This window comes from Harpegnathos saltator, unplaced genomic scaffold (genome assembly GCF_003227715.2).
Source record: "Harpegnathos saltator strain DR-91 unplaced genomic scaffold, Hsal_v8.6 scaffold38, whole genome shotgun sequence".
Lineage (NCBI taxonomy): Eukaryota > Metazoa > Arthropoda > Insecta > Hymenoptera > Formicidae > Harpegnathos > Harpegnathos saltator.
Genome location: NW_020230183.1, coordinates 1,039,650 through 1,051,798, shown reverse-complemented (window position 1 = coordinate 1,051,798; position 12,149 = coordinate 1,039,650). Strand labels below are relative to the sequence as shown.

At 42.2% G+C, this 12,149-nt stretch overlaps 1 protein-coding gene across 1 annotated transcript; it reads right to left on the bottom strand.

Moving 5' to 3' along the window:
• Positions 1-2,969: 2,969 nt before the first annotated feature.
• Zir (dedicator of cytokinesis) lies at positions 2,970-11,609 on the bottom strand. The gene is made up of 21 exons (XM_011146283.3): positions 11,521-11,609; positions 11,237-11,373; positions 10,623-10,800; positions 10,373-10,551; positions 10,143-10,284; positions 9,865-10,068; positions 9,608-9,799; positions 9,304-9,528; positions 8,954-9,228; positions 8,568-8,883; positions 8,180-8,485; positions 7,887-8,092; positions 6,037-7,800; positions 5,715-5,842; positions 5,379-5,641; positions 5,024-5,283; positions 4,490-4,924; positions 4,048-4,400; positions 3,760-3,962; positions 3,300-3,619; positions 2,970-3,219 (listed from the first exon to the last, which is right to left on the bottom strand). The coding sequence occupies exons 3-21, from the start codon at positions 10,761-10,763 to the stop codon at positions 3,165-3,167; spliced, it is 5,967 nt and encodes a 1,988-aa protein (XP_011144585.1). The 5' UTR covers positions 10,764-10,800; positions 11,237-11,373; positions 11,521-11,609; the 3' UTR covers positions 2,970-3,164.
• Between the last annotated feature and the right edge of the window lie 540 nt (positions 11,610-12,149).

Sequence of the window (12,149 nt, the reverse complement as noted above, 5' to 3'; positions counted from 1 at the left end):
GCATCAACGTTCGGTTGACTTTCGGCCGTGACTGTACCGCTTGAACTTCAATCGAGAGCTCACCACTCGCGTGAATATGGATATCGGAAAACCCGGCGAATTTCGATCGTGCACAACGATTAACACGTTACAACGATCACTCGGCAGATTCTACGGCACTTGCGACGCATTTTTGTACGCGGGATGCACTTTTGACGGGAAAAAATGCGAACAACACGGAGCGACTTTACTGCGACTTCTACCCGACCGACCGGCGCGAAACTAACTGACGATGACGGATGCGCGCATGCTATTGGTCAATTTGAGTTCAAGCAATATACAGAGAGATCAATAGAGGGATCATTGAATTTATAAATTATATGACATAAAACGCAAAATATCGGAGAAATACAGAACTTTATGCTAACATCTCTATTAATTCTCTTATCTTTTGATTAATATTCCTTGTGTATAATTCATATCTCTCGCGCAATTATAATAACAATCTAAAATACGTTCCGATTAATCTGTCATGCGATTAATTTGCTTCATTAATCACATTTTATCGTGTACAATGAATACGGATGGAGAAACAGGGAAAATAGAACGATAATGACCGCGAAAAAAATAAACTACCAAATAAAGGAAACGATGGAGAGAAGGACACGCAACAAGAATGCGAAAGAAAGAGGGAGGCGCGTCGGAGACGGTGAGAGAAAATCGTCGGTGCATTTGAGAGTTAAATGGACCGTAGATAAAATAAACAGGGACGGGAAAGAAATTTCCAGTCGTCGTACTCGCGCGACGTAAGAAGTCGCGCTACTGCGGAGAAAGGGAATTTCGAATAATACTTTTTGTCCCACCTTACGCCATCAACCCACCCTTCACCCTCCCGTATCTTTCTTCCTCTTTCCCTTTCCCTCTTCCTATTTCTCCACCCTCGCTCTATTCCGCGTCGCGAGAGAATACTTCCGAAGAATTTTCCGCGACGCGGTCTCGCTAGTACCCCGAAGGAAATCTCTTAACGCGATCAAAGTTTTCCTCAAGAAAATCCTTCGAGAAGTCTCATCCGGAGTTCAAAGGTAAACCTTTTATCTGAGACCTCCAATATGGAAGCCTCTCTCTCGCCTCCGCTACGACATTTCATTTGGTCTCTTCTCTACTCGATTTCTTTCGTCGTGCCGAGGCAGTTCCGTGAAGAAACTATATTTCTTTCTCGTCTGTATCGTTATTGTCTCCGTGCGACGCCCGTGCGATGAATTCGAGTGCGCCGAACGAGGTAGTTACGAAGCTAATCATATCAGCTCTTAAGTATTATGCAAAGTAGATTTCGGGATCGGGGGAGTGACACGTTTAGAAGATGAAAACTAAGGGCTGAAACTCACTCGGATCTCGACAGAGTGTACGAAAATAATACAGACCTGTATACTTATTCGGAACGATAAAGATAATGTGGGATACGATTTTATTTTATTTTAATTCAAATTAACCGTTAGGGCGGCGCAACCCTAGCGGTAGCGTTAGGCGTGAGAGGCGGGTAAGAAAAGAGAGAGAACGAAGGACGGACGATGCGCCGAAGCACGAGTGAACTTCTTGGGGAACAGTTATACAAATATATATATATATATATATATATATATATATATTCTTTTACCGCTGCGGCTTCTATTTGGCCAAATCTCACAATAATGTCTGTCACGGCGCTTTAAATTTCCGCGAAAAATATAAAAAGAATGACCTGTGTGAATTGAATGATTTTTTAGCTTGTAAAAAATAGGAAGGTCCAGCTACGTAAACGCGAGGGGCGTACAACCCTCGACATAATCAGCAAATCGGATCGTGAAAAGTGGCGATAAAGCTGGCTGCTCCGAAATAATAAGATAGAAGAAAGCGGTAAAGAAATGAAGAATAATGAGTTGAGTGCTCGGATGAATAGAGTGGTAAGGGATTTATCGGTTGAATGAAGATAGATATATTCGCCCATTCTTTTTTTTTCGCCCTTCGAAACACAACGAAGCCTGCTGCGTACAAAACTCATGTATATATTTCAAGTACCTGTAGAAATACAAAAGCGCGCGTATCACGCTGGTATCAAGGCTCAAGGTGCTATGAGTATGCAACGACAGTTTCACATGTACCGCTTTCCAGCTTATTTCGACATAAGGCTATACGGATCTCCAACTATACACTTCGGAGTATTTCTATCTATTTCAACTAGATTAACATTTTTTGATCTGATCACATCGTTTTATCTGTATCGAGCATAACGTAAACAAAGGATTCTGAAAACAGTGCGTTTAACCTGAAATCTAAGGGCTTAGTTTCCTGAAAAATCACATGTACACGATGATCAGTTCATAAAATGTCAAGATAATTATAATGTCAAATTGACCTTTATTTGTGAACGCGAGAATATGTTATTTAAATATATATATATATATATATATATAATATGTAAGTATCGAAGGAAAAGAGATGGAGACAATTGGATGAAGAATTGTATACGAAGAACCAACCTCGCCGAAGGATAACACTTGAAAGTGTTTATCTACTATGAAGTGAATATCTACTATAAGAGATATATAAGATTTAATATAAATGTAAATACTGCTATAATACTACTTATACGTATTTTACACTACAGTGCATTTAATAAATAAACGTATAAACTGGAAGAAAATTTATGAAGATTTCTACGACATGTACTGAGCGTGATATAGATATATATATCATCAATTATTAAAAAAATATCAATTCTGAACATGGACAAATTCGCTCAATATGACGGTCGCAGCTTATCATAATATCTAAGTACTTATAAGTATAAAAATGTCAGTCATATAAATAAATCACGTTAAATCCTTGTTTTACAAACTACTAATATCTGAAATCTATGATAAATATAATTTTTTTTATTAAGATCATCTTGTTTTAAGACAAAAAATATTAATTTTTAAATATAAATAATTTAAATATATAACAATTTTCTGTCTGTGTTAGATGTAAATCTAAATCTAGTTAGGAATGAATGTAATCATTAAAAAAAAAAAAAACACAAGGATTCAACGTACGTGCACTTCCCACGTAACATGATTGTAAGCAGAATTACCTGTGTGCTAAGTGACAATCTTATACGTTAATAATCGATACTCTTTGGTAAGCTTCTATGGCAGTGCCTCGCTTCTTTACCACCGCGGGGACGTTGCCGGTACAACTTGCTGATTAATTAAGGAGGGACCGCTACATGGCAGAGTAAGAAAGATTTCTTCAATACTAGAGATCTCGAAGAAACACTTGTTTTTCCAATCAAGATATCTTACCTCCAGGCGATAAGAGGTGCCAATCGTTCGGTCAATCTTTGGTAATTTCTCTCCAGCTCTCGCTGATAATCCCGCTGATCTGGACCGATTAGATTCTTGTTACGCCGCAGAGCGTCAAGACACTTTTTCTGGAAATCCTTGAAACACAGACGAAGCTTGTGCTGTAGTCTATCTGGCTGTACGTTCTGCTCACGCAGACCCGACAGAAATACGACCGCCACTTCGGCGGGTCCTTGATTGACAGTGGTGCCGATACATCCTTGAAGCACCATCTGAAGCATCTTTGCGTCAGGTGGTTCCTGAACTGTCGCGGCAGCCACCTAATTAAGATACATAAATAAACATTAAGATACATAGATAAGTATTGTATCGCGTTTATAATGAACCTGTAAAATAATTAAAAGAAAATATAGCGATTTATAAAAAGATTTTCTTAAAATGTTCAAAATTCTTAAAATACCTCAGCAGTCTTCTTCTGTATGTCTTCGATCGCCACTTCGATAGGAGTGAGAACTATCTGCTTCCGGGCTACAACTCGAATTCTGGTTTTGAGATACGGAAAATGCGTCGCTACCGTCAATATAGTCTTCCGTTTGTGCTGCTCGCGCAGTTCACCGTGGGCTTTGCCACCGGATGTGAAAGGCGTTGCGTAAACGAATCGTTCTGAAAGAAACATCGTGACAAAGAGAAATGTACGAAATCACGCTCGCGACGATTCGACACTGCCGGTCTGTCTGAACGCACTCACTTATATTGAAATTGCGATGAAAAACAGTGGGTCTATGTCGGAGCTCGTGCGCCTCGAAATACGGCTCTACGTAAGTGATCTGAACGTATGCCTTGTCCGGCTCCAGTTTACTGGGATCCACAGGATTTGAATCCTTTATTATAACTATATTCTCCGCGCCGAATCTCTCGGCGTAAAAATTCTCGAGTCTCGAGAATATCTCCGGGAGCTTCGTCAGAGTCGGCTCTTTATACACAAATTCTTCGCCGGCAAGATCGCCGAATCTCGCACCGTAAAAACCGACTCTGAAGTACGTCCCGAAAACGCGTTTACCAGCCAATTGTTCCACGCGTGTATACGCCTCGTGAAGTTTTCTAAAAGTCCACAGAGATATTTGACATTGGCTTACGATAAAACTCTGTCTCTCTCATCGCCTGAGATAATGATCATTTGAATGTTTTACCCATGAATGTTAGCTAATTTCTTATAGTCGTGCGCGGCTTCGGCTATAGGCAGCAACACTCTGTAGACATCAGGAATGGCTTCGTACATTCCGGCTGCATGAAAGGAACTAGCAGCATGCTCCAACAGTCCTGCCAAGCCACTCTCAGAGAAATCAGGACCTAAACAGAGTCCTTCTTCTCTTCTGGCCAGCACATCGTCGCCCACTGCGCTCTCCTCCAACGCGTTCGGCGTCACAGCGTTCAAAGCGACGGCTCCTACCGGCCGTCCACCGCCACCGGGTTCCAGCAAATGTAGATATTCCGCGACTAAAGCAGCACTGTGCACCAAACACATCGCGGCTTCTGTGTGATTCTTCCTTTCCATATGTTGCTGCGCCATGTTTGCTAGCCAGGTTAACCGAAGATCTGGCGAACCTTGATAACCCTTAGCAATTCTAGATAAAAATTGATGTTCAATTAATTTAATATTTATCAATTTAATGAATAATTTATAGTATATATCCCTAAATAGAAATAAAATATCGTAGTCTTACCTGTACATTAAATCCAACAACATCTCGGGATCTTCTTGGAACTCCTTCATTTTAACGGTATCAGAGAGGATCATGTGAAGATTAAACAATAAATCCTTTACTTGTTCCGGAAAGCTTGTGTCCGCAAGCTCTGTGTCTCTTTCAGCGTATACCAACACCGTTTTCAACGCTCTGCGCAGCGCTCCCTCGCTAGGAGCTCTCCCTCTGCCAACGAGAGCGGACAAGGACGTCGTAACTTGCATCTTGACACGTGCAAAGTTCTATAAGAGAGAAACATCATATTAAAACAACTTGTCACCACGCCACGCGTAACGAGATAACATCGTCGAGATAGCGAGATCTCGCGAGAACTTACGTTTCCAATTTCAAAGTTCTGTCGCATCAGTAAATACAAACTCGCAGCAGCGTGGCTCCTGACAGCGCTCAACGGTGAGCTACATCGAGTGAGCAACGTCAAGCATAAGTCCCCGCAGCGCTCGCTCTCTTCGTCAAATAAAGCGCTGTGGTACTTGAAAACCAGAGCACGCTGTGTATTGAACATGTGCTGCAGCACTGACGTACTTTGGTTTCTAGCTAGCGCCCTCAATAATACTTTCAACACCGCTCCAACAACCGCACCTAAATAATTGTAAGCGTGTCAGAACTTATTCGATTCGCTGTAATAAAACGCAAACAGGATTCATAGATATACCTCCGCCGCCATCGGCTTGAACTACAGATTCCAAGGTGTCTAATACGACGAGAGAGGCTTCAGCCGCCAAGGCTCCTTCTATGTGAGCGTCTTGTTCGACGGCTCTTCCCTCTGGCTGCTCGCAAGATCTTAAAGAACCAAGTCACACTGAATTATAGTATTAATTGTAACTAAAATAGTTTTGATTTTAATTATAATAATAAAACAAATCAAATTGAAAAATAAGTCAAATCGATACTAATACTGATTGTAATGACAAAGATTAAATAATTTTATTTAAAAGGAAATTAAATTAATAATTTTAATTGCAAGTATGATTTACCTATACGGCATTTGGTCCTTGCGCCATCTCAACTTGTCGCCGGTCACTCTTTCCTTCCTCCGCAACATCATCTCACTTCTAGCGCTTCCCTGACCAAGGATCACGTCCTCCAGTCGCGATCGGATGTCACTAGTAGCCGCAGCTTGCGGCGGCAACCTCTTCAACGCTTTCTTACCCTTATATTCGAAAGCTGCGGTAGCAATATTCAGCACTTGAAGTAAGCTCAGGATACGTCTTGCACTCAGCTCAGAGCACCACTGCGCTAATGCGGTTCGCTCCAAGCCCTTGAGTACCCACAAAGCACACATTAAGAGGTGTCTAGTGGCTTCCGAGCTCAAGCACACTCGACACTGATTGCCCGCGGTGTCCGCCGACGCTCCGCCAGCAATAGCCAAAGCTACAGACTGCGTGATCGATCCAGACTCATCCGGGTAGACACTCTTGTCCTTAGAATCCCAATGGTAGAGCTGCGGCAAGGCATCCATCAAGATGTTCAGCAACGGCAGATACAGTGCGGCGACTCTGGCTTTCGCCGCAGGATCCGAATATCGCGAGTCGGCGTCGTGGCAGCTCATCAGATGCCGTACAGTGCCGATGGCCTTGTTCTGCAGCATCGGGTTCGGTACTTCCAAAGTGTTCGCCAAGTCGGACAGAACGATGCCGACTAAGAAGTGCTGCTGCCTGAATTCCTGGCTAAGTTCCGAAAATCTCGCTCTATCTCCGGGCACCAGGGTGGAAATTAGACTGCCTGAACTGCCGGTCGAAGGACTGGGTGATGCTGGGGCCGATCCTGACGTGTAGCCTGTGCCGAACGGCAGATTCAGCGCCACATAGTGCTCATGTGAGCACACCGTCCTCACGAGATCGAGTTTCAGGGCGAACAACGCCGCAGAATCGGGAATGTGCATCGATGCGTCCGATAGCGAACAGCAGGCGACACGTACGAGCGATAACACAAATCCCCTATCCATCACGGACAGCAAATCGGACAAGAAATTGCCGAGGCTCGATATCAGATTGGACGCGACGCGAATCTCCTTGCCGCAACGAGTCGTCACCTCAGTTATGAGCGCGGACGTAAGAGTTGTGATGTCGTCGCAGAACTGCGGCGAGAATCTCAGCTTTCGCGGTGCCTCCAAGCTGTTCAGTTCCGACAGCGTGACGACCATCGAGCGCATTATCAGCTCCAAGAAGAACCAGGAATGCGTTATCGCCAATTCACGCGCCTGACCTGTGGATACGACCCAATGCAACGCGAGCTCCTCGTGCAACAGCCTTCTGGTGGGTTGACTGTTGATTGAAGGAGATTCTTGTCGCATCGATGCGGTTCTGTCCAGTCCTCGTGAATGAATTTCCATCTCCAAGTCTTCCAGGGGCAAATCAGGGTTGCTCTGCGCTCGCACAACGCCCGCGCCGTGGGACATGCTCGGTAAGGAACACTGGTATGCGATGTAGGTTGCTAAGAGCGCGTGTCTTCCGTGTGCGTCCAACTGACCATCGGGTAAGTTGGTGATATTTCGCACCAGCAGGCCCAAGGCTTCAAAAATGATGGCAGCGACATTTAATGACTGGGACGGCAATGTCGGTGGTCGCACAAGAAGACACAGCAGTTGATCTAGTAACTGAGGAAGAGATCGCACCAAAGCGGAATGCGAGGCACGCGCCAACTCGAGTAACGCTGATTTCAGTTCTGATTCCATGCCGGCTTCGCCAATACGAGGCGGTACCTGACCGGTTTCCAGAAAGCCACATAAGGATAGAAACCTGTTTATACGAAAAATTGGTATTGGTTATCGCGTATTTCATGATAAACATTTGCGTTAAAAGATAATGGATAATTTGCATCTTACCGATCGATATATTTGTCTTGCGGATGAACACTGGAAACTGGTTCCAAAATAACGGTAAAGACTCCTCGATGAGCATCCACCCATCGAGTACCTGGCAGAAGAACATCGGGAGCGATGTACGAATAGTTCGCTGGTGGCGGGTCCAACATAGCGGGCAGGCTGAATTCACCCGATTGCAAATGCCCGTCTCTCAGAAGCGGTAGCCACTGCGAAGGTCAATTTTATGTCTTCCAGTGAGTGAATTTGATTATCTTACCCTACATCATTTTTCTAAATTCTTGATTGGAATTTACCGTGTACGCAACCGCTGTTTCGACATTAGGTTGTTCAGCTTTCTTTTGGCAGCTAATGTGATAGAAGGTGAACAGTAAGTGATGCTTAGCGCTCAGATCCGCAGGAAGTCTCATTTTCACTTCGTCGTAGAAATTCGGATTTTTATTGTGATACGACACGGATGTAAAGTATTCGTACGTCATCTCAGGACATGACGATCTGCCGAGTATAGCAGTGAGAGCATCTGCTTCTTGTTCACCTCCCATAAGCTGAATTCTGACGGCGATGTTACGAGCTGAGCCAGTTCTGGAGCTGAAATTCGCTTCCTAGAAACGACAGAAAAACGGCAAGGACATATTAATCGACCGAAGAGAATATTCGGTCGTTCATCTCATTCGATGTACACACCTTCGGATAGAGATACAAGAGATTGCGATACGTCAAATCTGGCGAAACGACTTCACTCGGGAATTCGAGTATTTCCTTGACCGGTCGGCTTTTCTCGTCAGGATATGGAACTAATCTTCTGAGGTCGGGATCCAGACATCTAGGCAGCTCTTCGGGTCTAGGACTGAGATCCAACTTTAATATCCCCGGCAAGCACTTCAGTCGTTTCAGATTGGAACCAGGTCTTCGCAGTTCGACCAGAAGCTTGTAAAGATCTTCGTCGCGGAGTCGTTCACTTTCCTGCTTGAAGAAGCTCGAGACAGTCAACGTGATGGGTCTGCAAGAGTATTAAAATAATATCCACTGTTTAATATCTCCTTGAATAAATATAGGTAGTATGTACGAACCTGAAACTGTCGAGACAGTTAGCGAAATCGTCTGGAGACCAACTACGTCTTTTGTCCGAACTTCGTCGTTCTAGCGAACCTCGTCGCGTCGGCGGTTCCACTTTCTTTCGCCATTGTTCTAGACCGCCCGATTTTCTATCCAAAGATCCAGCGCTGCCGGTGCTGTCCGCGTCGCCGCCGCCTCCTATTACTCCGGACAAATGAATCGCAGTCCATGCAAGAGGCATCCTGTAACGACCTAAACGTTCGCACGCAGCGGCAGCGGCAGCTCTTACCTGCAGGACGGGCAAACAGTGCAATTGTTGTAAAAAAAAAAGTTATCGATCAGAACGTGTTGTTGACGAAATTACCTTATCCTTGTTCTTATCCTCACGCAAGTATGGCTCAGCACATTCCGAAATGTCACCCTGCAATACTTTCTCCAACCGTACAACGAGAAATAAGTCGGGGCTGGGTTTACTGATGCTCAGAACACAACTTCTGGCTAAGGTACTGGCATCGCTATAAGCAATGTGCCCTCCGAGCATTCTCTTCAAGCCTTCGGAATTCATATCGACGTAGAAATTTTCTGATACCTGAGATACAACGAATTGTATTTGTGGCATTTTGTGCATTCTCAAAGTTGCAGTTGTGATTTATTGACAGATAGTATACTTTTTTCTTTTCCTTGGCGTCATACAATGCGAGACTCGCGAATATCGGTTCCACTTCTAGTTCTAACTTCAATTGCAGACATTTCACAAGAATCTTGTGAGCAAATGGCTCTGTAGGCTCGGGAGCAACACCGATCTCTTGCCACTCGTCGTCCGGAGAAGTCGGCGGAGTATAAAGTGGGAATAAAGCTTCCTGAAGGAGATTTTATTTGATTGAAAGTAAAGTTCACAAAATTCATAATGTTGCGCGGCTTCTACCTGACGATCTTCCAATCTCTTCTGTTCGTTCATCTGATCGATCGTCTCCAAACAAACACGATCCAATAGACTCGGCAGAAGCGGATCATGTTGTGAATGTCGCAAATCCAGACTCGCCCATGATCCTCTTGGGGTATCTCCGCAGTTAGACAAATCATCTTCTTCATTTGGTGATCCGCAGCCATTTGCATCTTCTTGATCTACCTGATTTAGATAAATTTCCTCAGAAGCTTCCTCACCAAAGATAAATCCTTTTTTCTTCTAACAGTCTTAAATACCTCAAAATCTTGTCTAGGTGTATCCTGAAGCAATCTGTCTCTGGCTATAGGTGAAATTCTTCCCTTGTATTTGCGATTTATTACAACCCAATCTGATGTAAAGCTTTCAATGCATCTTTTTACATAAGGAGACACAGTATCTCTGTAAAAGCAGATCATTAAATAAGGATACATATAAAAATCTTCAATTTTAAATCACCAATTTTCTTTCTCTCAATTATATTTCTTACAATGACTCATGTGGAACTATTGGCTCCTCTGTCCGAATCTTCCTCTTTATAACTCTCATTTCAACATCCCCTGGTGGAAAGTCTAATATTGGTTTCAAGGGATCACGATCTAATACTGATTGATGTTGTGCTAAGAATTCTTCATAATCAAGCGGCTCTAATACTTCACACAAAGACATCTGCAAAATCATCAAATGATAATTTGAAGCAAGATTAAGTATTCAGTTCTTCTTTTAAACAATCTACACACCGTGGAAGAAAATCCTGATATACTGCTGCCACTCTTAGATAAATCACGGGAATAGGAAGTGGAAGTAGCAATTTGTCGTCTCACATCAGCAGCATGCTGCTTACTCAATTTGTGAGCAAATGCACGTTGGACCGAAGACATTATAAATGTCCCGGTAAAATACTCTGTTGATGAAATTCTGTAACAAAGTGTATATAGCTGCAAATTCACAGGTTATCTGTTTGATATCGTGCAAATAATTTTAGTAAGTGTTTCTGTTTTTTCCAAATTTATCAGAAATTCATGTACTTGTTTTTATTATAATTGTATAAATTCTTCTTTATATAAAATGGCTTTTAAATGAATATAATATTTTTAAATTTTCCATATTTTTACATACATAAATCTTTGTCTATCAATTATTTAATTTACAAAATTACTGCAATTTTGTTTAATGTATACATATATATAACAAGTTATAATCTTAAAGATAAAAACAAGAATTAGAAAATAATGATTAGTATTCATAAGGTATGAAAGTCGGTTCGAAATGGAGCAGAACACATAAATAAGAGTAACCACGATAAATAAGAGTAAATTGAGAAATATAAGTTGCGCCAAGAGTCTGTACTTACGTTAACGCGAATTCATCGAAAGCGGGTGGAATAAAAACGATCAAGATTCATCAGCAGCAGAGAGAATCCATGACTTCTTTCAAATAACTTTAAAGCTTTGACGTATGTGCGTTTGACGTGACCCCTGACTGACGTTCCTTGATAGAGATGGACAATGATCGACTCATGAAACGATAATCTAATTTTCTTCTCGTAAAGGTCGAATTATTATCTCAATATTTACAAATCTGATTAATTCCTATACTAATAGTTGATAATTCAATCAGAAATCTTTTATTTCTCACCTATTGTCCGATTATACGTACGTCTAATGAATAAAATGTCAGTTCGACCAATCATTAAACTGTACAGTCCGGTTCAATGAAAGGATCAGGTTCCAGGATTCAGTTTGCACGGGTGCAGAACAGCGCAGCCAACTTCTAGACTGCTGTACTACTTTAGTAAAGCAAAATGTAGAGATACCCAAATTACTGTGACTCCGATTACTTCCGCTACGAGTCGCCACTGTTTTTATGAAAACACCCGACAAATTACTACGAGTTACTTCCAAGTGATAAAGTTTAAGGCATGTCAGCCATATTTACTACTGGAGATATATGGTCTGTTCTTTGTAGCTGCACTGCTGAACTGGTGCAATAAGCTAGAGTGAGAAAACCTATATTTGTCTCATTTTAACTTATTGCACCAGTTCAACAGTGCAGCTACAAAGAACAGACCATAAATAAAATTCAATTGTCTGTAATTTCGGCAAAGATAAAGATAATGAGATGATTCAAGAAACATTTTACATCTTAAAGCCTCTAGTTTTTAAACATATTAAAATTGCAAATTTTATATTTTTTTATCAAGATAACGAACTCTTATCATCATGCAGCTATACATGGTCTGTTCTTTGTAGCTGCACTGTTGAACT

What these genes read in the sequence shown, in the direction of transcription:
- Zir (XM_011146283.3), bottom strand. Translation starts at nt 10,763, where the DNA reads ATGTCTTCGGTCCAACGTGCATTTGCTCACAAATTGAGTAAGCAGCAT. An exon ending in AACTGTCTCGACAGTTTCAG is followed by an intron (nt 8,884 to 8,953) that starts GTTCGTACATAC and finishes ATACTCTTGCAG; the next exon opens with ACCCATCACGTTGACTGTCT. An exon ending in AGAACTTTGAAATTGGAAAC is followed by an intron (nt 5,284 to 5,378) that starts GTAAGTTCTCGC and finishes TCTCTCTTATAG; the next exon opens with AACTTTGCACGTGTCAAGAT.